This window comes from Thunnus thynnus, chromosome 9 (assembly GCF_963924715.1).
Source record: "Thunnus thynnus chromosome 9, fThuThy2.1, whole genome shotgun sequence".
Lineage (NCBI taxonomy): Eukaryota > Metazoa > Chordata > Actinopteri > Scombriformes > Scombridae > Thunnus > Thunnus thynnus.
In genome coordinates, this window is record NC_089525.1 from 25032826 (window position 1) to 25059674 (window position 26849).

Below are 26849 nucleotides of genomic sequence, written 5' to 3' on the forward strand. Positions count from 1 at the left end.
GAATAAAAATAACAATAATAATAACAATAATACAAGAAATCACGCTAATAATTAAAACAAATCTAGACTTTACAGCTTGATGCTAGTGCACTTTAGGCACCGTTGCTATTACTATCATATAATTAAAGTTAATTTGAGTTAATGTCCTCCTCCTCAGCACCCAGAACCGCTCCAAATTTGTCCAGCACGTTCCTGTTCGCTGATTGGTCCGCTCTCTGATTGGCCTGCACTCTGATTGGCTGGAAGTTCCGTGCTGAGACAGTCCGTCGACGCAGTTTGTTTTCTTGCCTGCGGCTGAAATTTTGGACGGTGAACCGCTGCTGGAGGCAATGTGGATATAGTATTCAGGTTTTCATTTTATAGAAAACTCTCTGAATAGTTAGGCGAACTGGCGGGACGTGCAGATAAAGTTTTTTTCCTCTTTCTTTCTTCTTTCTTCTCCCGGTTCTGTTAGCGGTCTCCTTCGAGCGGTTTACATGCGGACTGTCATTCAGAAATACTACAGCCTGCATTTTCAGCGCTCACGTGTTTGACCTTAGCCTATATATTATTCATTTTTTACTTCATTTGCTCCCATATTTTTTGTTATCGCCTGTTTTGTGCACTTTTCAAACTCGACTTCATTCAGGTTGCGACCAGCTGACGTTTCGGTGACAGACGCGTCTGTTCAGAGTTGTGATTTATTCTTCGCGGATCAAGTTATTGAAATCATAAAGTCATTGGAAGGGAGGTGAGGAGCTTCTTGAGGGATAACGGCATGGTATATGTGCAGGTCACCAGCGGGTAACACACTGTGGATATTTCATCACTGCTGGGAGTTTGACAGTAAGTCCAAAAAATCAATGTAATATTATATATAGGTTAATATACATACAAGGTCCTGTCCTGTCTGTTGCAGTCTTTAGTGAATAAACTGTAGGCTATTTATCTCTTGTTTTGCTTCCTTTTTATAACTTGTGGGCTACTTTATGAGGTGTTTAACGTCCTAGTAGGCTGCAAGTTTAAGTGTGTCTTGATTAAAAGTTTAATTTTAGTCAAAGTTGTGCTGTTTTCTTGATCTTCAGCAGGATCATCTACAGAAGTTCTGCCTCTTAAAGTGAAGAATTTCCATATCTATGAATAACAACGTTATAACCTGTTACTGCGCTTGCAAAGTTCACTTTTACTAAATTTATGAAGCGGTTACACAGACAGACAATGCATTCATATAGTACAATATAATAAGGGAATTTTCCACATTGTATGAATGCAAGGGAGCAGTCTTCATAATTACTGTACATTTCTTAATTAATGTCCGTGTAAATGATCGATTTTAAACAAGCCTCCGGTTTGAGATCATCATTATGCAGACAGTCACAGGTTGCAAGCTTTCCTCCTCTTTAATTCACAGTCACTTTTAGCTGGTTTGCATGATGATTATTGTGAATTTATGGAATAAAGATTTACACTGTTGTCCCAGTAACAACAAACTTAATGCAAAAAATAATGTGCTTGAACCTGTGTCAAGAAGGTTGAAAGCCTACACTTGATTGTCACATACACGACAGTCAGATCAATTATCCCTCACTTTAAAAAGTGTGTAGCAGTTTCTGGTGAACTGAGACGCTGAGGTTGACAGATACTGATCAAAGATACAGCTTGTGAAGTATTGAAATAAGATCCCATAATGCTCAAGGAAGAATTTATGTGGCGGACAGATAAAAAACACTGTAAGGAGAGACATATGGACAGGTGGACTAAATAAATCAGTGAGGAAAATACTGTAGTTTGACTACTGGAAAATCTCAGCTCCTGTGTGATAGTTTGGACAGATTTATGCTGGTGTCGAGCCAATGATGAACTCCTTATTCTTTATGACTGCTGTAGACTTTTGTTCTTTCACCTTCTGTGTACACTCTACCTTTTTTAGGAATTTAAGCAAGGTTCTTTTGCTGTTCACGATCAGAGAGAAAATTGAAAATGCAAAAATTAGTCAAACACTTAATAGACAACACATCGTTACAGGCAGATATGGTGCATCCTGCAGAGAACAGAGACTATATTGTCTAATAAGTCATTCCTGCTTTTTTCTAAAATCGAAGGCAGGTTTTTACATAGATGCTCACCAGCTGTCAGCCAGTTTGTAGTAATTTATGGTATAATTCCATTGCGCTAGCAGCTATTTTGGCAGCGGCTAATAAACAGAATCCTGTCAGATGGTGAAATAATGAAGGTGGCTGGTGAGTTTTTGGAATAAATCAGACAATGTGACAGCTGACAATACCGTAGCTTAGATAAGTAGAGGATTTATGAGGAGCTGTGTATTTTAAAACATGAAAATGCTCATTTAAGATGGGAGATAAATACTCAGTATCTCCTAAATATACATATGCCACCTGTTATCTGTTCATAAGTCACTTTTTTCATTTATTTATTTTTCTTATGATGATAATTAATCTTTCAGGTTGGAGAGGTTGGGCGTTCGTATTCATCACTAAACCAAAATGGAGCTTTTCTGGCTCTGTCTGCTGGTGCTGGAGACGTTCGTGATGTCCAGCGATGCCAGAGGTGAGTGACAGTGACACTTACTTTTAACTGAGACTTAGAGATAAGATTTCAAAACCAAAGTATCAGCAATACGCTCATCAATACAAGCAACATGACAGTAACTGTCAATACGACTAATCACTGCAGCTGACATTGTCACTGTCTGACAGTAAAAGTGAAAAAAGTCTCACAAATGTTCGTCTGGTAAATTTGCTGCAGTGAAATTTTCCAGTTTTTGCATCTTTGCTACTTTGCTGTCAAACTGCTGTTCCAGGAGTATTTACACATTACAGTATTTGATAAATCCAGTGGTTATGAAACATGGTGGTACGATCCCTGTGGCTGTCTGTGATTCCAGACACAACAGTCTCATTAAAGCTGAGAGCATAATGGGAGGACAATAGCAACTGCAGGCGCGTACCCCCTCCTCTTTTCATTTTTGTCTTCATTATCACATTTTCCTTGGAACTACTTCAATTGTGCGCTTTTAAAACTGTTTCTCTCTCTGTTGTTTTGTTTTGACATTTTTTGAACTGACACATTTGCTCAGATTGTGGAGTATCTGCAGACTGCTGTCCTTGGATGAACTTTACTTAACGAATGCTTTTGCTCTCCGGATAGTCAGTGAACCTTTGGCTTTGAATGGTTATTCAGTTACTGTCATGTGCTCTTGCACTTGCTTCGGAGCTAAACTCATGCACCTTGAACTGTGGTTATCTCACCTCCCAGTAAATTTGCAAGGATGCTGCCTTGTTAGCCACTGTGTAAAATGAAGTATTTCAACAAAAAAATCTAAATTGAACAACCCCACAGGGATGTTGGTGGTCAGGATCATCTACCCGCACAACTCAGCACGCCACCGTGTTTCTTTCAGTGAAACTAAACATAATAAAAACAAACAACAACAGGTACAGATGCTGCATATAGATGAGAACGTGTCCCCTGCCTGCAGGCATTATGGGCAGACGGTCCTGGAGTTGGCGCCCGTTCCTGAGATCACACTGATGATGAGTTTTCAGCGGGAACAAAGCTGCATTCAGCGAGGCGAGGCCGAGCCAGCGTGCAGACACGGGGCCGAAAGTAAACACAGGGCCATAGACCGCAAAGAGATGAGATTAGATTAGCCTATTAGGGATGTTTGCAGTGCAATGCCACAGCATTTCCTCCCCCTCACCGCCTGCAGTCTGTCAATGAAAGCAGGGCAGGCAGCAGTGAGAGACAGAAGGAGGGGGAAAGGGTGGAAGGGAGAGATGGGGAGAGAAGTAGAGAGAAAGAAAAAAAGAGGGTGAAGGAGGGAAAACGGGGGCCACAGGACAGAGGAGGGGTGGAACATTGAGCGACTGTAAGAATGGATGATAACAGAAAAGGGGGGGGTAGGGAAAGAAGAGCAGGACCTGTGGGGGAAGGAGTGAGGGAGGAAAGGAAAAAATGGACAAGGGAAGGAAACAGATTATAGGAGGGGGTGTGAGAGAGAGGGCAAGAGAGCATGAGGAGGACAGAAGGAACAAAATGCCATTATGTACCTATTAGAAACTGAAGTTCTCCCTTATCTTGTGATAGGCTAGACTTGAGTTGCCTGAGATCTGCTCACTTGGCTAAAGTACAGTATCAAGACAGGGAGAAATATAACTGAGGCTGCTGTTAAATGAGGTGGAAGAAATGAAAAAAGACAGTGTTGGTTTTACTGTAAATTTACCACATGCAAGTAATACAGAACAGTGTAAGTGCAAGTGTAAGGCTTCTTTTTTTTTGTTTTTCATTTTGTTGTTATTGCATGAGTAATACTGAGTAGAGACAGCTGAAAGCCATCTTTGCAGTACTGGGGCATGTGTGCAGGATGCTGGGTTTTGGTGGCCACTACAGCTGAGGTTATACCATGTAATTGTGAATTTGTGGTTGTGAAATTGGGTAATGCAGCATGTCATCGATTCTCTGTGTGTATCTCGTCTTTAACGTTCCCTGTTTACACTGTAAGTCGTAATACTGAACAAAACAGAAGAATTATATGAATAACGGGACAAAAAGAACGCAATAAAGTCACGATTTTCAGCACATTTTCAACTAGTTCCTTCTAGAGCTTGCAATCCTGTGATTTTCAAGGCAAATTCAAACAATTCCTGCATTATTACCTGCAACTTCATCCAATCTCTGTCATTTTTTTTCCATCAAAAATGGTCAAATTGAAACATTGCTTGCACATTTTTGCAAACACCAACATTACCAATGTACCAAGGGCCAAACAAAAACAAGCAATCCAACTTGCTTGCAGATACATATTCAGTCAGGATGTACACCCAGGCTGTGAATTGTCCACAACCTTCACCCAACAATCACATTTTCCTGTGGCTTTCCAATTTTTAAATGTTACTTCTATTTCTTGGAAAATTTTATTAAAAATGCGACAAATTGCATTGCAGTTTATCAGAAAAGCCGCTGCAAATACAGTCACGTCCACAATAAGCACACAAAGATGCACACAAGATGAAATCCTGGTCGAACAGTTTTCCCAGTGTAACCACTGGTCACTGAGCAGTTTAACTTTACAAGTAGTGTTTAAGGGGTTTGCTTGGAGATTCCTGTACAATAGTTGTTAAGGATATCAATATCACATCCTCAACAGCCCACTATTGCTGAAAAAAATCAACCCCATAAATATCAGCATCACAACATACAACACAGCGTTTGGGGAGGTAAACAAGCCTCGCTAGTGTCCCAGTCCCTCAGCAGGGTGTGCGCTAGGAGAACCGAACAGAAACACTTACTTTAATAAATCAAAACCAAGGCAGATAATATCATATTTCCCCTTGAGGAAAGTCGTTCATTACAAACATATTTCACTGATTCCAACACTGTTGCAGAATAAACAATGGTGTCAGAACTAATCCTTTATTACTGTAAACTGGTAATGAAAAGTAAGACAAACTCATGATTACAATTCCCAGTCTTTAAGTAGAAAATTGACAAATGTAATAGTTTGTAGAAAAAGCTTCCTCTCACTGGCTGTTTGTTGCATTCTCCACCGCACTCTAAGAAATAACACAGAGAGACATTTATATTAGTGACCTAGTGATTATTGAGATATCCCAGAGAAATATGCATAGTGGAGTTGGGTTACCTGGGGCAACTGCATAAACAATTAACAATAAAAAGCAGAACATAATGAAATACATAAGGGACAGTGAAGATTGAAAACATGTACTCCTATGTGGCCTTGTTTCTCTGGTTCACACACTATAAATGTAAGAGCACTATTGTGTAAATCCAGCTAGCTCTGTCCAACAGCACCTTCACAACTGCACCAAAATCACAGCAAAAGTAGAGCATGGCTCACTGTTTTGATGAAAAGGCAGTCAAACACTTTTAATAATTGTCACTGGAAGTTCCTTTTCCTCTGGTGTCCTTGGAGTTGGTGGGGACTGAGCATCAGATGGCACTGAAGTCTGTTTTCCACTGTTAGTGTTGATTGGTGAATGGAGGCAGGAACAGTGAAGTGGCTGAGAACTTCGCTGGGCTTCTGCAAAAAAAACTGAGATGACAGGGATAAGAAAATATAAGGAGATGAAGAAGAGGATGGAGGAAAACAGGACTGAAAGTGGAACAGAGAGATACAGATACAGACACAGACGAAGAGATAAAAGAAAAGTAAAAAGATAGCCAAAGGGAACAGGAGGCAAACAAAGAAATAAAGAAATACAGACAGAGATAAGACCAAAGACAGAGACAGAAAGAGATAAAGATGCAACATTTATGCCCTTATTGCAGCAGATGTAGACTCTCATAAACTGCACTCCACAGACTTACACAATTTCACTGTTTGAACCAATGTCTGGACCTCTGTGTGTGCGTGTGTGTGTGTGTGTTTGTGTGTGAAGCTGAGCATGAGACTGAGCTGCTGAGAGATTAGCTTTCTCCCCTGTTAGCTGAATGGCATTTAGCTTGAATACAGGAGTCAAAGACTAGTTGTGGGCCAGTGCGTGCTGGACAGTGTTAGGTTCAAGAGTGCAGAATGTAAAAGACAGGTCCAGCCTAAAATACTTTTTACAGCTGCATGCAACAGCTATAGCTTATACAGTAGGCATTGCATTCCTTGTTTGTGTGTGTGTGTGTGTGTGTGTGTGTGTGTGTGTGTGTGTGGTGGTGTATTGTAAAGCTGCAACAATGAGATGATTAATCGATTAGACAGAAGATTAATCAGCAACAATTTTGATGATCGAATTATCGTTTTTGTCGCTTTTTTAAGCAAAAATGCCAAAAATGTGTTGGTTGCAGCTTCTGCAATGTGATGATTTGAGGCTTGTCTTTGCCATACATGATAGTAAACTGAATATCTTTGAAGTTTGGACTGTTGATTGGACAAAAGAAGGCATTTGAAGATGTCACCATGAGCTCTAAGATATCATAAGGGGCATTTTTATTTTGCGAATCAGTTAATCGAGAACTAATTAATTGGCAGATTGCACTATAATCAAAATAATCATAAGCTGCAATCTTAGTGTAATTTTCCTCCTGACCAAATGTAGATGAAGTGATACTACATTGAAATATTTACACTGCAGCCACACAAACATTCTCCAACTATCTAAATAATAGCTATAAAATTTTGGGGTTAGCCCTCAGAATCAAAGAGTAACAGCTTCTTTTTTTGACCATTTCTCAACTGCGTTAAACAAAGTTACAGAAACAAAGAAAACATTTGGAATACAGATGTTGCATCTTGAAAAGGGCTCAGCTTTCTTTTGAATGGAAAAACCTACATAAATTGTAATCTGTGTTGCTTTCTTCTGAACCGATGATGAGACAGGTGGCACGCGAGGATCAGTGTGTGTACCTAAAAAGTAAATCGCAAGACTTGATGGGAAAGTAACACCCGGAATGCACTCAGCAGATCCAGTGTTTGTTTATTGGGTCATACGTGCATGCCTTCATACACAAAAACCACTTATATTAATTGTGCATGTGATGTGAAATGTGTAACACGTGTATGTCAGATGGTTATCGGCATGTCAGATGGTATTTACATAACCCTTCACAGTCAAACAATTGAAGCAGGGTAGAGAGAGGATAATAATATTGAAATCACATTATTATTATAATAGAATTATTGAAGTTATTGCATGTTCAGATTAGCTACAATGTGCATCATCCCATGATGGTCTGCTGTCTTTTCCGCCTCTTTTACACAGTATCATTTGAAGTAGATTTAGGAAAGATGGTCTACTAAGAAATTAGAAGATGAGTGTGGTTTTGTGTATGTGGTTTCTTGATGCGCAGTTCTCTAAACAATATAATGTTTTCCCGGTGATTGAGCTGTATAGACCACCCAATATCAGGAGGAAGGAAGAGAAACAGAGACTGAGATGAGAGGGTTCAGTTGTTGTTACAGTAAGTGTAAAAAGCCACAAACACATTAAAAACGCATCTTCGTTGCATAGAAGCAGCCAAAAAGGAGACACACACTGAAGGACGATACCCATAAATATGACTTACACATGTAAGCACACATACAGAGACACACACACACACAGCCCACGATCACTTAACCTCCTGTCCCACTCAATCATTACTGAGGAATGTAATTAGCACGCTAACACTAACAACGATAGGTAGGGGAGAATTGCGGTAAGGTAAAGAGGAGTGGAAGAGGAGGCACAGGATAACTAGCGGTACTTAAAACCTTTGTAGGAAACCTTCTAGTTTGCAAGACAAATAGACAGACTAGAAGTGTCATGGGTGTCAGAAACCATCAATTGAGATATACTAGACAAAAGTGATGTTTTCTACCTGAGTGAACCACTTGTAAAGTATTTTTCAACCTCTGTTTTCTTCAAATTGCATAAAGAAACAGAAGGAGGTTGAGTGGAGCCACGTGAACACGACAGAAAGGAGTACAAGCGCCTGCAAGGTCCACAGACAGAAATGAGAAATTGAGTACTATTCTTCTCCTGTGTTCAAAGTTAAGTTTGTTGTCATCAACCTTTGTCTTAACCTGAGTATTAGGGCTGCAACAAACAATTATTTTCATTATTAATGAGTTGTTTGGTCTTGAAAATGTCAGGAAATGGTAAAAATACTGATCACTGTTTAGCAAAGCCAAAGATTCAACCTAAAATTTCATGTTTGGTCCCGACCAGCAGCGGGTATACAGCTGCCTGTCCATATGAGGAGAGAAGGAGGAGAAGAGCATCTTGATTCCGCGTAAACAACTGCATACCACAGACAGATGCTTCAAACGCACATCTTTACCTCATTGTAAACAGACTCATAGACTCACATGAGTAAATCCCCTCCACCCTGCTCCTGTTGTGTGTGCATGCTACGCGTCCTAAGTCACAGCTAGCTATCGTAAATACCATTTGACATGCTGATAACCATTATACGGCCTGCTGGTGGTGATGATGGGCATCTGCCTGCCAGGCCTAGTGTTTGCAGTGCAGAGCTGGATCCAGGCCACCATAAACTGGTTAATCTTCATCATCATTCAAGGATGAAGGTTTTAGAAGAGTAAGTTTTCCAAAGAATGGAACCAAAATGTATATTTATAATAGTCAGGGAAGAACATTTTAATGCTTTTATTTCCTAGTTGAATAGACTAAGAAACAGACCTGTGAACTGACTTTTGGTCTCACTCCAAAATTTAAAAATCTATTTTGGTGACCACCTACTTTATGTGTCTTAATTTATTATTTTTAATCGCTCACAATACTCATTTTGTCTTTAAAATGAGAGAAAGAGCAAAAAATATTCAGTGCATGTGTGTGTTTGTTGATTACATGGCGATTAACAGACAAAGGGAGGCTTCAAAGGGCACAAATGACTCTTTTAGTTCCTCTTGTTAAATCCTAATGTCAGGGCCAAATGTTCTCTTGCTGTTTGGACAACCAGAGCTGCTAAAAAAGTCAAAATGCCAAAGGGTGCAATATGTCACTTTAAAATATCAGGCTTATCTAGATATATTTTTTAATATCGCCTTATGTAAATGTTGTTTTATGTCAGAATTTGGAAGAAATATTTGCAGACATGGGAAACTCTTCATGAATCTCTTAGGGACGTTCTTGAGTGAAATGTCCTAAAATGTTTTACTCTCCTGAATCTTCAACCTATATTTTTATTAGAAATAATTAAAACATTAGACACACATTTTAGGCATTGTATGCATTTTGTGCTCTGAAAAAAAAAAAAACCCAGCACTGACATGAACCCATTCACAGAGAAGTGACTGGGAGCCTTGACGGGCAGACTCACTCCTCCACTCCCCACTTTTGCAACCACTGTTCTGCAGCTCAGAGTTTTACAGGGCCTGTTAATGTTAAAGGCTATTAGCCCACATTAGATAAAGTCAATGTTTGCTTTGACATTGTTAATGGCGGGGTAGTAATAGGGCTGTCTGGACGTTCTCAGTGGGGGTTGACTGTGTGTCGCAGGGATGTGAAGATGTGATGTGTGTTTGTGAAGGGGGTGCAGCAGAGAGAAGAACCAAAAGGAGAAGATAAGATAGAAAAATAAGGCTTTGTGAAGAGAAATAGTGAAGGACAAAGAATGTAAATGCTTAAGAACAATGAATTTAACCCCTTACATTTAAGGTCGGAGAAGTCTTCTTAGTCCGCACTCTGTGACACTGTCATATCAGCTTGTTCCAAGTCTTCACTGAAGTTAGGGCTGCACTATTCAAACAAATGGAAATATTGTAGATGTTTTATTCAGCCAGACATAATTGGTATCTTTGGAAACTTTGGTATCTCCAGTAGAATTTAAAATACAGCTCTGTATGTTTGAACAATGTCTGGCTACAGAGTTTGAGTTTTTACTAACAGTTTAAGGTGTTAAGTCTCTTAAAAAGATAAAAGAACTCTAAAAGAATAGGAAGAGTATGTATGTATGAGGTTATAATTGCAGGGGTATACACTGATTTTTGTCATCAGCAGGATATGAAGGACAAACCATCTGAATTTGCTCTTAAAAGGGATGTTAATATTATTTATCAGTTCCCCTTTCTTTCTAGTCTTCAATCTTCATTTGTCTTTCTTTCCACTGTCTATCATCCCTACACATACTGTGCATGTGTGTGTCTTGTCACCGTGGACTTCTTCTCCTTTAGTAGTAAACAAGATGATGTTCATGGCTCGGAGATTTGATTTTTCATTCTTCTGTTGAACAGGACATGATACATATGTAGAAGATTCTCTCTCCCTGCTCTTTCTTTCACTGTCTTTCTTTATCTGTGACCCCCCACCCCCCTCATCCTTCGCTCTCTTTCCCCTGCATAGTGCAGTATTGTGTGGGTCGTGGCGCCACAGTGCTGTATTGTGGTCTCAGTGGGGTTGGGGTATGTTTGGTCAGCGCTACAGCACTGCAGGTCAAAGGGCAGCCAGTGGGTCAGGGAGAGTGTGTGCACGGGTTTGTGTGCATGTGTGAGTGAGTGAGGGTCACATGCCTGCACCAGAGGAGACTGTAATAACACATCAGGAACACCACAGGACAACAAACACTCTGCTTTCACTCCTTTATCTCCTCTGTCTCTCACTCTGTCTCAGTTCAGTAATTGACATGTGTTGTATGTCAGAAACAGTGCCGGCAAACATTAATTGATACATTCCAACTATTACGGAGATGATTACATAGATATTGTCTCTCAATGCTGTTTTTTCATCCAGTTGTACGGATTTTAAAGGTCATCTGCAGTAAAAATTTTAGTTTTGAAGGTCAGTCAACAAACACAATATATTGATTTAACTGCTGACTTAAGTTTTATCATAACTAGTCGTCTTAGAGCTTAGATTATTTATCAAAAATCAATTTGTACGGAAGATGTATTTTATTTCTTAAAGTCTTTGATTGAAAGGACCAAAAAAATCCTGCACACTGTCAATCACTTGTACGTTCATAAGGGGCACCGTAAATGTAAAACCTAACCTGGGAATAAACACCAATCAGAGGGCGTCAATAGCACCTCCCAGCATGGAGACAAATGCCTCCAGTTCAGACACGCTATTAGTATGATAGAGGTTAATGGAATTTTGTTTGTTTCTCTCACAGCATGAAAACATTACTTTTTAAAAACTCAACAGTACTGTGTTTTTTTTTCCAGAAATAATGTTCCAGGTTACTTTTGAAAATCACCCGCAGTCAACAGTTTTCACAATGAATTTCATTCCATCAAAACTGCTCACCAGGAGGTCTGTTTGAGTGTCACTTACCGATGTGCTTGTCTGTACTCTTGTCTGTACTTACCTTTACATCTCCCCCTCTCTCATCTGTCTATTCTCTCTGTCACCGTCTATCTCGCTCTCTGGCATTTTAACTCCTCTCTGCCACTTTCTTTACCTCTCTTGGTTTCTCTCTTCCTCATCTAATCCTCAGCCAGACCCTTTTCAACCCCCTTTAACCCCCCCCCCCTATCCCCCCCCCCCCCACACACACACACACACACACACACACGCTCCAGCTGTTATTCCTGATGCCATTACAAATGAGATGTTGAAAGGTGATCGCTGGGACAGGAGACACAAACCCTTGTTTTCTTTGGGTTTCAGCCTGTCAGATTGGGTTTGGTGGGGGGGGGGGCAAAGCAGCACTCAGAGCAGCTGTGTGTATGCGTGTCTGTGAATGTGTGATTGAGTGTGATAGACAGAACGGCCACCCTGACCAAAAATACCACCATTATGACCTCAGTCTCAATTGTGATTGACATGTTGTGGACAGTCAGCCACACATACTCTCTCTCCTCAGTTGTTTATCAGACATACAGATGACCTTTGAACCCAGGAGGCAGAGGCTGATTAGGAGCAGGATGTTAAGGCTGACAGCTTTAGGAAATGGGTTTTTGAAAGGTGTTGCTGTAGCTCCTAACTATGACATATTGGGCACGTTGAACTCTTACTCATCTCAGTTCAAACTTTTAAAGTCATGATTTACCTGATCTAATACATAAATATACATATACATGTATCTTTTCTTTTTTTTTCACCGATGTATCCTCGCTATTAAAGCAAAAGATGAAACTGAATATCAAATTAAAGTGAAGGATTATAAAAGGGATTGGAAACTGTTTTTGACCATTTTTCCTCGTGACCAAGAAGCTAAAACTAAAACATGTCACAAAGCTGAAAACCAACAGGCACGAGGGGACACAAATGCACTCGTCTTTTTTCCCAGTGCCAGCTGTCGATGTGGAATCCATACTGCAGGGGGAATGTGAGAGGACTGTGAGAGATGTGGGGGTGGGTTCAGCAAGACGGGAACTCTGGAGGGGACATACGCACTGCGGACTGTTGTGTGCCCAAACCATTGCTTTTTAATTGTCCCTTACTTACTGATTTGTTTTCATGATCAAATTAGTATCGTAATCTGTAAGATTTGCATTGATTGTATTTTGTCATTTTTTGGTTCTTTTAGGATCGTCAATGGTTGTCAGAAGACATGATTTACACTTTTTTACGTGTGAGCAGGCAGATTTATGCTCCGGATCTGATCAGTCAGGTTTAGAAAATGGTTAATAGAGCTGGAATTTGTGCATTTAGCTTCATATGGAAGAAATTCCACTTCAAATCCAGTGAATTTGACTTCAAATGCAGTATTTTTTGGATTTTAAGGTAGCAGATTATGATTTGGGCCTACTAAAGCTTCTGAATCTGGCTTTCAATCTTGGAAATATGGCTGCAGCTTGTGAGTTTGGCTACAATCATGATAATGGTTTTGAAATTAGTGGACCTGCATAAAAATGTTTTAATATAGCTTTGAAGTTTATTTAATACAACAGAAAATTTCTCCAATGAGATTGAACTTCTCTTCATAGACAGCTGCCAAAAGCCAAAAGTTCATAACGTAGAGACTTAGACAGTGTGTGCTGACACAATGTGCTACAACTATTTCAGGACTTCACAAGCAGCCAAAGTAGACAGCGCATCCTGTGTTGATTATTGTTAATAATTCAAAAAGCAGCAGAGAATGGCATAACTAGCATTACTTGCATTTTTCCCAAAATACCAGGAAAACATTGACTAGATCTGTAAAATTATTACAAAAACAGAGTATCTACACCCGCAGTGAAATAACTCAAGACATTAATCCTCTTCCAGTAACCACACGGTGCTGACGTCTGGCTGGAAGGCCTGCAGACCAGTTAGCTGTGTTAATTATTTCCCACTACATGGCCCTTCATCACACTGGTCATCTCAGCGTACGTATTATCCGGAGGTAATCCCTCTGTTGTGCTGGCACCATTATCACACCGGCACACAACAGGCCTATTCTTCCACACGTAATTAACAAAGGTACTTATGGGCTGCTTTCTGGGATTTAACTGTTGTGTTGTCGGAGCTTTAGTGAAGGCAGTCAGACGTGGTGGAAAATGGAGAAGGTGGGGGAAAGGAAAGCTCTCAGATCAGTATAGTGGAGGTTTAAGAGTCTAGGTTCTGTCTGCTGTGTGTAGCCATCAGTGATGGTAAGTTACATTTTAACAAGTAACATTTGAAGTAAAACCCCAAAGTATTTGTACTACACTTGAGTGTTTTCATTTTATTACTCTGTATTATCCTACTAGATTTTAACGGTAATATTCTTCTTATTAAAGTACATTTATTTGACGGCTGTAGTTAATAGTTACTTTGCAGATTTTACACTGTAAAATATGATGTTTTTTTCATTACATTTAACTTCTTCAGCAGTATAATATAATAATCCTGTGATATAATAATATCATACTTTGAAAGTCTATTTTTCATAATACTTCTTGTGATACTTAAAGTATACATAAGCATATAAATTAAGTAGAGCTGCCACTAACGATTATTTTCATTATCGATTAATCTGCTGATTATTTTCTCAATTAATCGACTAATTGTTTGGTCTATAAAACATCTGAAAACAGTGAAAAGTATCCGACATGGTTTCCTAAAGTCCAAGGTGACATCTTCAGATCGCCTGGTTTCTGTTGACCTGCAGTCCAAAATCCCAAAATATTCAGTTTAATATCACATGAGACTAATAAAACCAGCAAATCTTCACAAATGTCTGTCTGGCTCTGGGGAACTTTTTTTCTATTTTAATGAATGAAATGATTGATCAATAACAATAATTAATCAAAAGAGTTGCAGATTACTATTTTGTTGATCGATTGGTCAATCAATCAGTTAACTGACCAGTTGTTGCAGCTCTTAAGTTAAGTATATTAGTATGATATTATTACTACTGAACTACTTTTACTTATGTACCTCATACATAGTAAGCTAAACAAGTAGAGAAGCTACGTTTTTCATCTACTGAGAATCTAGAGAAGTGGATTGCAATGTAACGGGTCCTTTTTTTTTTTTCTTACAGTTCAACCCTGTAATCAAGACAGACACAAACACACACTCACATGTATGCAGGTTGATGAGAGAAAAACAAGAGCAAGAGATGAAAAAAGCGAGATGCACAGACAGAGACAGACAGAGAGATTAGCACATACTGACGGGTACAAGTGACATGATGACTGATTCATTTCAGGTGGTATTCTGGAGTTGCCCGCGCCCGTGTGTGTGTGTGTGTGCGTGTGTGTGTGTGTGTGTGTGTGTTTGATAGAGTGTCCACTATCAATCAACACCTCTCCGGCTCTGTTCCTGGCTCACTATGTGCGTCATGGCAAATACTGTATGTGCTGAAAACACACATACAGATATTGTGTGTATAAAAGGTATGATTCAACCAGTGGTTATTCTGATTTCTTCACATATACTGGTGAGTAAGATGATGACTCCAGACCAACTTTTTTCAGAGTTGGGGCCCATTTAGCAAATGCATATTAAGATGAAGATGACCACAGTCCCATTATTAGTCCCCAACTTAGCCTTTCAGTGCTTTTGGAAAACGGGTCCTGTGCCAGAACTGTCCCAAAATCTTCTCTACTGTCATAAAGTCGAAATGTACAATTACAAATACTATGTTGCCTTTTTTAATCAATGTCATTATCAATCATTTTAATTCTTATTTGTGCTGCCATAATGTCATTTGCTCACAATCACAGACCTTTCAGACCGGAAACAACCCTGTTTTAAAAACATACACAGGGTTGAACTGGTGGGAGCGTGTTGCTTCAGGTACTGGTGAGTCACTGAAATATGATCCATAAAGTCCAGTTTAAGTAACAGATCCATGAGTGTGAAGGCTTATCAGACACCGGGACACTGCACAGTTTGTTCATAATATTATAAGGAAGGATTTTTCTGCTCTGGAAAGTCATCGCAGCAGTTTTATTCTATGTCTCGTCATCGATATCAAGGTAAAAAGTTTAAATACAACATTTCCTTCACAAAGTGATCTACTAGGAATGTGAGTTTATACATATTTGATTGGCCAACAGCTTCTTGCCGGATGACATCTCATTGTGTTATGGCAAAAGTTGAGCCAGGTGTAACTTTCTTGCCAGACGATCCTGTGTTTTCCTTTGCTGGAACCGTCTGCACCGATACCTTGTCTCTTTGAACAAGACCTTAGATTCCACTTTTTTACCAGTGTGTAAGTGATGTAAGTATGCAGGCTCAAATCCCATGTTGGCTGGGAAAATGTCAGAGATGGATGTGAATCGAGGATTACTTCATGCTGAGGCAACCTTCGCTGTTTCATGAAGGTTAAAGGTTTGTGGAAGACGTCAGTTGGACTGCTGCTTCTTCATATGGGTATTTCCACTCTTCATTTTGCTGTTTTTATCCTTTTAAGGTTTTGTGAGACATTTAGATGTCAGCCTACATGGAGAGATTAGAAAAAAAAAAGAGTTATAGTTCAAGCACATGCAATCACATACACACACACACACCTAAACCACACTCCCTCACACATACACAGTAGGCTAAGATGAGACAGTGACCTGAGCTGAACAAATGGACTTAGTCACGGCTGAGGATTGGTGTGGAATGTGGGAGGGGGGCAAGAGTGTGTGTGTGTGTGTGTGTGTGTGTGTGTGTATGTGTTACGTGTTATGTGCATGCTTGGAATGTCTGACTCCCCACCCAGTGAACCAGAAAACACACAGGTGGAGGAGGAGGAGGAAATACAGGAGGAAGAAGGAGGGAGAAGAGTGTATCCAGAATTATAACATTCAACCTGATTGAGAACCTTTTGTTTAGGATCCCCCCCCCAAAGTCCTCAATTTTTCTTACAGAATGTAAAGACACAAATATACCTGACACTATTAGCAGGGATGACATGTGATGGTTACGACAGGTTAAACTGAAATTACTAGTTCAGAAAACAAAGTAAGAATTAGCAGAAATAAAATCTATGGAGACAGATAGACGTGTTTATTTAGATGGTATCCCAGCCAGCATTGATTTGGTTATTTGTAGGTCAACAGGTTGAGAAGTGAAAGTTCTTAAGATATCTATGCTACATAAAACCATCTTTCAACATTTAAATAGCTACATTTCAATGTAAGGCAGGTCCTAACTACACATTGGAATATAGTCATTTCACTTCTGATGAAGCACCTGCTTTTGCATTTTGTTTTTATTTATTTAATCAGTAACTGTAGAGCGCTCAAATAAGTTACCTTTAATGTAGAGTACTGTACCTTTGAAATGTATGGTTAATAAAACTAGTAACTGATTTGAGAAAGTAACATATTAAAGTGGTGCTGAGGAGTAGTGACTTCTGCAGAGTAAATCCTATTAAATTTAAATTAAATAGAAACCGCAAAAGTCTTATTTGAGTACAAGATTTTTATATCTTATCTCCACTTCTTTAACTACAAGGAAGCTAAATCCATCTATAGAGATGTTTATAAAAACAGTCTCCATCTGTCTCGCCATTTTACTCTGTCTCCATCTTTATATCGGTTATGTCAATATGAAAGGCTCCCTTACAGCAAATATTCAACTCTTTATCACCAAAGTGGACCACAGCAGGTGGCAGAACTGTGTGTGTGTGTGTGTGTGTGTGTGTGTGTGCGTTTTATCACTGTTGTTAATGAGTAACAGTGTCTGCCACCAGAATGCTGATAAAAGTCAGGTCGAGGACACTGCTTTGGTTCACAAACATGCACATACACACTAACACACACACTCAAAGTGTTAACTATTTCTTACCTTATGCCAACTATGTCTTGCCTTATTTGTAAGGTACTAGGTGCTCTACAGAAACACACAAACAATTTACATTTACTAATGGATGCAATGGCAATAACCATTATATTGAGGTTAATATAGTTAAATTTAGTTGTTTGCCATAACACATATGTTCAATGTTCTCTCTGTCTCTGTCTGGTTCAGTGGGTCATTGCTAAGTTGTGTCCACTGGTGGTGACTGTAACCTGACAGTGACTGAACAAGTAAATTGACCCGACCCTGGATACCACACATACGACAGCAACACCTGCCACAGCTGCAGTTTTAGGAAAAGACTTTGTAGCTTAGCGAGTGTTTGTTGGAGGTCACCAATGAAGGATGGATAGAGTGAAGTAGTGAAGCTGTTTACATGACTGGATGTCTGTTTTTTCTCCTTGTGTTAAAAATGTTGCTGCTCTTAAAGTCTCGAAATAATGTGTCTGTTTGTAAGGCCTTAAATGCAAAACTTCAATCTGCTCTGCCAAACTGATGTGAACATCCAGTTCCCTGATTCATCGTTTATTGTTCCTTTTTAGTACCACTAAGAACCCGTTTCTAGGTTCTTGGTGGTACTAAACCACCTTAAGTTTTTGCTTTCTGAAACCTGAAGACGCCTTGAATCTGGAGTTTTACTGTTTCTACTTATTTCTGAGAAAAATTTAATGCTTTAATGGTGATGATTCAGGACAAAGTTATGCTTAGCTACCCAGTCCCCAGCCTCCGTACACTGACCAGCCAGGAATGATGCACACACACACACTGAACTGGAATAGTACTTGTGGCCTTTGACCTACTTTCAGTCCCAGCTGGTCTGCTTACCTCTTTTATTTCAGTCTTTCTTCTGCTCATCTTTTCTTTCTCCTTTTACTTTCTTTTCTTCCTTTTTTGTCCACTTGGTTCCTGCTAAAAGTTATTCCACATTGGAAATAAGCCTGTGGACTTTATAGTGTAATTTAATCCTGAACAGTTTGTAAGTGTACGTGATAACTGTCTTCAGGTGAAGCAGTATTATGTGTATTTTATGACTGTCAAATAAATCCATCGAAAGAGCTACAAGGTGATTTTATATTCCTACTTCAGAGTCATAAGGCAATCTTCTCTCTTTCTGAAGTCTGCATGCTTCAGATACTAAAAGTGTTTGAATTACTTGATTCATAATGTGAAATGAACCTAATCAGGTCACATGGATGCTTTGGAGACACTGTCATCATAGGAGACAGGTGTGGTATTTTAATATGCTCATCAAACTGTGTAAAATCTAATTTACCCTTCATCTCTGTCTGTGAAAAGACAGAAAAAAAACAGTCTTTTATAGCTTTGTTCATGAGCAACTACCAGATCAGTTTTCAACAAGTCATGACTGCAACGTGTTAATGGACCATTGAGAATGTCTGTACCTCTGTCAGTCTTTTTTTGTTTTTGTCTAACAGGATGAAAAAGTAATACAAGATTTTAAGAAAGTAGAAGTACATCATGTGTTTATCCAAGGTAGTCATTAAAATGTCAGTTTCTTGTCCAGTGAGCAGTTTACCTCAAATGTAAGCAGGTAGATATTTGTGTGGATTAATTCCTCTCTCTCTTTATCCCTTCACAGCTACATCCCTTAAGTCACTCTCTGCCTAGGTGTCTGTTGTGTATCTTTCACACTTGATTTTCCCATCTCCCTCTTTTCCCTCCCTTAATGTTCTTTCTTCACTTCCCTTAATCTGCATTTATATAATAGGGCCAAGTTGTTACTGCACCCTCTCACACAAGTGCGTACTGTGCATGATGTGGTTTCTGTAAAGCCCTTTATAAGCTTTAAAAGAATGTTTCGGGTTCAAGCCGCCCTCAGGTTCTTGGTGGTTTGCAGAACTTTATGTTCTTTGCCTTGGTTTCCTCAAAAAAAGCCTTGTTCCCACTTCCCCATGTTCAAGTATCTTCTGTCTTTTCTTTATTAGATGTGCACTGCTGTGTTTACTTTTGGACCGCTGACTGTAGGTTTTGCAGGTTTTCTTGATATTTAAGCAGAATTTTGTGACAAACAGAAACTTTGGTCTATGTCTAGATTCAGATAATTAGTTTGCTTCATCCTTGCTCTCGAAAAGAACACATGGGATGATAAGAAAAGTGTTTTTTCCTGATAAACACATTTAGGGCTGCAGCTAATGGTTATTATCATTTGATTAGTCTGACAGTTATTTCCCCAATTTGGTTAATCATTTTGTCTATAAAATGTCAGAAAATAGTGAAAAATGCCTGTTTATTGTTTTAGAGCCCGAGGCAACACCTTCAAATGTCTTGTTTTGTCTGGTGAACTCAAGATATTCAGTTTACTATAATGTCTGACACAAAAGAGCTTCAGATCTTCACATCTGAGAAGCTGCAACCAGCAAATATTTGGCATTTGCCCTAGAAAAAGGGACTAAAATGATTATTTGATAATAATAATTTGATAAAATGCAGCGCTAAACACATTGTTTTTTTCCTATTAAAGATGTATGTGCCACAGTGGAGCCAAGTAAGGAAAGTGTCTGTTCAATATGTTCAATATGAAACCACTATATTTGCACTGCAGTGAGGCATTTTGTGTGGTTACTGTTTTCCCATGAAAGATTCTGAGGCTGTAGTCATGAGTTAGGTCATTCAATCAATGGTAGCAAATGAGACCACGCAAGAACAAATCAAGAACATTTTTCCTTTAATGATACAAAAACAATCTTAAAAACAAACTCTTTAGTAGAACGCTAGTTTTTGGTTGTACCTGGACCAGTAAGTTATGTGACGTGCTTCAGAAAGTCTGAGTATGAGACATTTTTTTCCCACAGTTGCAAGTAAAACTGGATTTCAAAGTGGCAAATTGTTCCCACAACAGCCTTTTTCTTTCATTAAATTAATCATTTGAATAAATCTTTTTCTTGTGGTTATTTGGATAAGGCTTGCCATTAAAAATTATTCATTGTCTTTTTTTAAACCTGGCAAATGTATCGCTCTCGCCAAGTATAAACCCAACAGGAAAAGGTTTGTGGTTGATTTTGCACCTCACACAGCTGGTTTCAGAGAACATTAACATGACATTTAAACACTGATCTTTGTTTTTGAAAGGAACCGCGTGACTTTATGGTGATTTTATATCTTTTTTACAATCTAAACTTTAGGGGCCATTTCAAGAGCTGTCTGCATGTGTGTGAAGTGTTCTTTAGAAATGAGGGATAGGGAAATCTTTCAGTTTTTTCTGTTTTTTTCTGATGTGGTAACTTGTTTGGTAGGTTTCCTCTGAATAACAGCCTTGGATTCTTAATCCTGATTGTGGAAAGTTTTCCTTCCAGTGAGAGCAGACAGGTGCAGCAGCCAGGAGAGAAGAAAGGTGGAACAATATAATCAGCTATTAGAAAAGCTGCGGTGAAAGGAGGGAGTGGAAGTGAGGGATAAAGGGCTGAGGATGGAGAGAATAGAAGGAGAAAGAAAGTGAGAGTGAGAGAAGAAATCGCATTTACAGGAAAGGTCTGAGATTATTATCAGGCCATAAAATAACAGATTAAAATGAATAAAAAAGGGATTTCACAAATTTTACACCTTGGTGTTTGCATGCGTGTTCGTGATCTCAAAAAGCTGATGGTGTGCATCGCAGCGGGGATCAGGTTGCCGTACCGACCACTCAGCAGATTCCACAAAGTTTTTCTGGCCGCTGTGTATTTTTCTTTTGTGTGAGAGACAAGTGTAGGCCATTAGTTTGATGTGTATGTGTGTCATGTGGCGTTTCAATGATGACAGTGTATCCTCCTCAGCCTCAGGCGCAGTGTTACCTGTCAGGACGGAGTTACAAGCAGCAGTTGACCTATTGATGGAGAGGAAGTGACTGGGTCAGAACGAGACAGTGTCTGTGTATCTATGTGTTTGTGTGTGTGTGTGTGTGCACTTCAGGAAGACAGTTTAATGTGTACTCATCATTCTGCCTGTTGCCTCAGGCGAAAGAAAGACAACTGAGTGTGTGTGTGTCAGTAAGATCTCAGGCATTTTTTGTTGGATTAAGTCCGTCAGTGTAAGCATCCTGGCGAAAAGTTACAAAGTTAACAACTCGGTTCAGTTAGTGTGGCGTCACGCAACAAGCAATCTCAACGGTCGTAATCAATTTAGAGATTGTGGACTCGATAACAGGATCCAGGTTTATAAAGAGCATCCAGATGCAAAGACATAACAGCTTGGGAATACAGGGTTTCACTGAAAGCGTTACGTAAAAGGAGGATTTACGGGTATTGGGGTAATTTGAGTAGTGCACACATTGCGGATGGATAAACCTTGTGGCTGTTTTATAAACTCTGAGCTTAGCACAAAGAGAAAGAAAGGTAACTTTTAAAAGTGATTCGATAATAATGATGATCTCCTGAGGATCCGCTTGTGTTTGAATCTTTTGAGAAACACTTGGTGTGATACATGGCACAGCATGCATACGCACACTAACACACACACACACACACACACACACACCTTTACCTAGGGCAGTACATCAACGCTGTGTCCCGCTGTTAAGTGCTCTCCATCAAAAGCATTCCTCAGCTCTCCCCTCTTGCTCCAGTCTCACTTCCCTGCCAACAACAACGTTGTGTTGGACTCTGCAGACCCATCTGACTCTAAGACCATTGGAACGTTAAGGGCATTAAAAGACCAAACTCTCTGTCCAAACCAAGACATAATGGGCAGTCCCAACTGTCACACACTGCCAAAATATGCAACACAAAAACATGACCACATTAGCAGGTATTTTTTCAGCACTTAGGAGAATGAAATAAATGATGTATTTGAATGCTTGATTGGATTTATGGTAGGTAAAACTATTTTTCAGCTGCTTTCAAGAAACCTGAGTTGTGTCATTATGATTGATAGCGCAGGTGTTTACTGTGCTCTTCTTAATCTGAATGAATGAATGAATGAAATTTCACTAATGGAAATGTCTGGGAAAGACATTAGCAAGTCTGATTTGAACAAACAGCACTGTGCTCTGACATTAGTTGGCAATGATCTTTGAATTTCAAAGAAGTATGTAGAGCAGAGAACCAAAGAAAGCACATTAAAACTGAGTTAATACTAAAGTCAACTGTGTCGCATCTGTTAATGTTAGCGTGTGAAAAATGTACAAGTAGTGTTTGATGGCTACAGAAAGGAAAACAGCCTGTCTGCACTTGAGTGACAACTAAACAAATGGATTCATTGTGTTAAAAGTGTTACAATAAAAGACTGAAGACTAATTGAGATGAGACAGAGCCAGGAAGATGTATTACCTAATCTGTAGTTACTAGGGCCAGACATGCGTAGATTAGACTAGACCGCACTAGACTTGTGCAAACCGGATTTCTTATGGGTAGAGTGGACTGGTGGACTACACTGGACAGTATGAGACCATATCAGACATCAGTACACTAGTCTGGACTCGATTAGATTGATTAGACTACACCAGATTAGGCTAACTATTCCAAAACTCCTAAATTAGTAGTTTTTTTCAGGGCTTTTAACCATATCACATGGTCTTCCATCAGCAGATGAAGTTTGCTTGGTTGTCATGATGACGGATTTGTTGATTTGTAAGAGTATCTCTTGTTTCATCCAATGCATTTTTAGGACTTCACGTGCGTGTTGGCTCAAAAGTTAAGCATTAAAGGATAAGGCTGGCAATTGCAAACAAATCTCATGTGCAGAGCCAAACCAACGATGAATTGATCTACTTACAAGTATTTGGTGTGTATTCAAAGCTTGATTATGTTTGCTGGTTGCTGTTCCTCAGATGTGAGGATTTGATGCTTTTATTGTGACATACATGATAGCAAACTGACTATCTTTGGATTTTGGATCGTTGGATGACAAACAAGACATTTGAAGATGTCACTTTGGGTTCTAAGTAATCAGAACAGGCATTTTTCATTACATTTTCGTACATTTTATTGACGAAACAATTAATTCAGGAGATAATCAGCAGCTCGATAATGTAAAATAATTGTTAGTTGCAGCCCTAATCACAACCTCTTGACTTTATACTGAAGGTCTTTAAGAAATTTACAATGTAGTACAAAGTAAAGAGGTTGTTATATGTACAACTGTAAGGTTTTTACTATACCATACACTTTATTTTTTCCTATTTTCTTCTAGATTTTCATCGAAAAGTACCATATAAGAAGTATATAGTTTTTAACAGTTTTTATCCATAGTTTATGTCTTGCACACATCAAATAGGACATCATATGATTTCCTAAAGAGCTGATGATTTTATTGCAAATCATAGGCGTCTCTCTCTGTCTGTCTTTGCACCAAATACAACTGAAGTTACCATAGATTACGGAAATTGAGAGATTGCTTTTGCAGTTGTTTTGGGAGTAACCTGTAAAAGAACAGAATGTATGAACTGATTTCTGCACTGCTTTATTTGGCCTTCAGCTTTCATCTATGCAGAGGATGTGTAGCTCTGAGTTGGAAGGTTCTGCCTCTGTGGGAGTAGTGTGTGTCTAAGGGGAAAGACAGGGAGGGTGTGTACGTTTTTGTCTGTGTGTGTGTGTGTGTGTGTGTGTGTGTGTGTGTGTGTGTGTGTGTGTGTGTGTGTGTGTGTGTGTATGCGCGTCTAGAGACAGACAAACAATCTTCAAGTTGTTTCAAATTGTCGTGTGGAGCCAGTTGCAAGTGAGCGCCATGAGCCCCAAATGGACTAAACAGACTGAAGTTTAAAGGCCTGCAATTTTCTTTGCTCTCCCCCCACACATACAGACACCCACACACACACACACACACACACACACACACACACACACACACACACACACACTAACAAACCCGTGCACTCTCCCTGACAACACAAATCCAAAGACACAGACTGCCTACACAGCAGATAAACAGACAAAGATGGACACTTATTTTGTATAATATGACTATATGAATAATGTGTAGCACTTATCTTACATAAACTAACATTCAGAAGCATTATGTGTGTGTGCGCATTATGTGTGTGTGTGCACACTCATATACACATTGACCCTATGTCTTGTGAAAGAGAAGAATAGATTTTTTACTCGCTTCAGTTTCAACCCCTAGAGACATATTTAAAAAGACTTTACTTCAGTCATGGACCAGGGAAGAGGAGAAGGAGGAGGAGGAGGAGGAGGAGGAGGAGTTCCACGATGAGGAGGTGAAGGAAGGGAGTAAAGGAGGCTGCTGCTCTGTGTTCCCTTCATCAGGAGAAGGAGAGGAAGAAAAGGGGGAGAGTGTAGGAGAGGTTAACTGTCGAAAGTTGAGAGGTTCAGTTAGAGGTCCTGCTCCTGTGATCCTCTGGGGAAGAGATGGAGTTTTGTGTGTGTGTATGTGTGTGTGTGTGTGTGTGTGCAGAGGCAAAAGACTAGTAAATCACTCTGGAGAGAAAGAAGAGATACTGCATTAAACGAAGAGGATGTGTGAATGAGTGCGATGAAAGAGAAAAGAGAGAGCAGGGAGTAAGGAAGCAAAATAGAGGCAGAGAGAGAAACAGGAAAAGAGTGATGACAGGGGAAAAGAGAGGACAGAAGGGGGTAGTAAGAGGAAGAGAGGGGTAAAAAGAGAGGGCAAAAAAGAAAAGAGGTAGCAGGGGAGTAGTAAGAGTTCAGGGGAATGAGATTTCAATCTGTTAGAGGGAGAAAGGGGGAGAAATAAACAGAAAGAGAAAGAGAATAGGAATATTAAAGGGGCATTTTATATATAGAGAGAGAGGAAGAAATGTGTAGAAAAGGCAGTGAAAGTTGGACATAAAGAGGTGAAAGAATGTGCAAGAATAAGGAGGGGTAGTGTGAGAGGAAACAGGAGAATATATTGTATCTTTACAAGGAAATGTTATATAAAAAGGAAATAGCAAGAAAGAGGAATGAATAAAACTTCAACAGACAAAAAAAGAGAAAGAAATAGAGGAAGAGAGAAAGGAAAGGAGTGAGCTGTCGGGCCCCTGATGAGAAAGCCATACAGCTGCACCAACACATTCCCTCGTCCAGGAACGAGAAGGATGGAGGGAGGAGAGAGGAGGAGGAGGAGGAGGAGGAGGAGGAGAGGCTCCCGAGAATATCTCTGTGTGACTAATGTCTTTTTCACACATTTCACCTCCATCCATCCATCATTGTGTCCACCTCCTGCTCTCCTGTTAAAACAACAGCCCGTTGTGACAGCAAATACTAGAAGACTACTGGAACTGTTCTCCTTTTTTTTTATATTCTGTTCTAACCTCCTCAGCTTTATTTATACTACTCAGCTTCACCATATTCATCTCTCCTATCTACAGCAGCAGACTGAAGGGATAAATCAACATCCTTGTTTTGTTTTATTTTAGTGACAGTTGACAGCTGGCCAGAGCCGGCTATGAAAGGTGAAGCATTTTCTTTGAATTTTTTAAAGTTTGACACCCTGTAGGTAGGTTCCCCTACTTTTCTAGCCACGGTGGCTATTGTTGCTCATGCTAACTACCCAGCTCCTCTAAAAGCTATGTGAAAAAGTAAAAATCCATGTTGCTAAAATTAATTAATTTCCTGTGCAAAAGAGGATTTTTCTGTTCTCTAGCAAGAACAGGCTGTTCTTGCGAGAGCATGCTGTTTTCTGAGTGATGCATGTCCAGGCCAACCACAGGTAACAGATTGTAGCCTAGCCTGTAGCTCTGGGTAAAACTCACCAGTAAATTGCAATGTCCACTGCAGAGGATAATGTTATCCAACCTTTGGAAGGCTGTACAATGACAAATGTGCTTCCTGACATCCAACAACTACACAGCGTTTCCTCCGCTACTGTCTCTCCCCTAACCCTAACCTTACAAAAGTCCAAACAACTTGTTTGAAAGGCACAGTTACTTTCACAGTATTTATGTAGCACCTAGACCTGCTTTATAATCAAAAAGGAAATTGAAATCTCCCATTTGACATTATGGGATATTTAACTGTCGACTTGTTTACAACTTGTCGGATAGTCTGACTGCTTGTATCTTATGTTAGTGAGTGCAATGTCATAATAACTTATTAATAATGGCCAAAATGATGAAAAATAAGACCAAGTTGGAACAAACCAAAATTTAACAAAATAACATTATCTTTAATAGTTTTGATTGATTTGATATGATTTTGTGATAAAACAGGTTTTTATTTCTAACTTACTGCAGACTGAAATGTCAAACACCTCTCTTGATAGCACTCGACATCACCTGCTCTTTATTTATTTATTTATTTATTTATTTTATTCATTTTATTGACCACTTATTGCTTCCCTGTGACCACATCTGACTAC

The 26849-nt window shown here is 39.4% G+C and overlaps 1 protein-coding gene across 1 annotated transcript in view; it reads left to right on the top strand.

Annotated features, from left to right (window-relative positions):
- The first annotated feature begins 262 nt into the window (after positions 1 to 262).
- fgfrl1a (fibroblast growth factor receptor like 1a) overlaps positions 263 to 26849 on the top strand; it is a 75397-nt gene continuing 48810 nt past the window's right edge. The window contains exons 1-2 of the mRNA XM_067599835.1: positions 263 to 825; positions 2444 to 2547. Of these exons, the coding sequence (XP_067455936.1) occupies positions 2484 to 2547 (64 nt within the window). The 5' untranslated portion in view covers positions 263 to 825; positions 2444 to 2483. The remainder of the gene's footprint in view (positions 826 to 2443; positions 2548 to 26849) is intronic.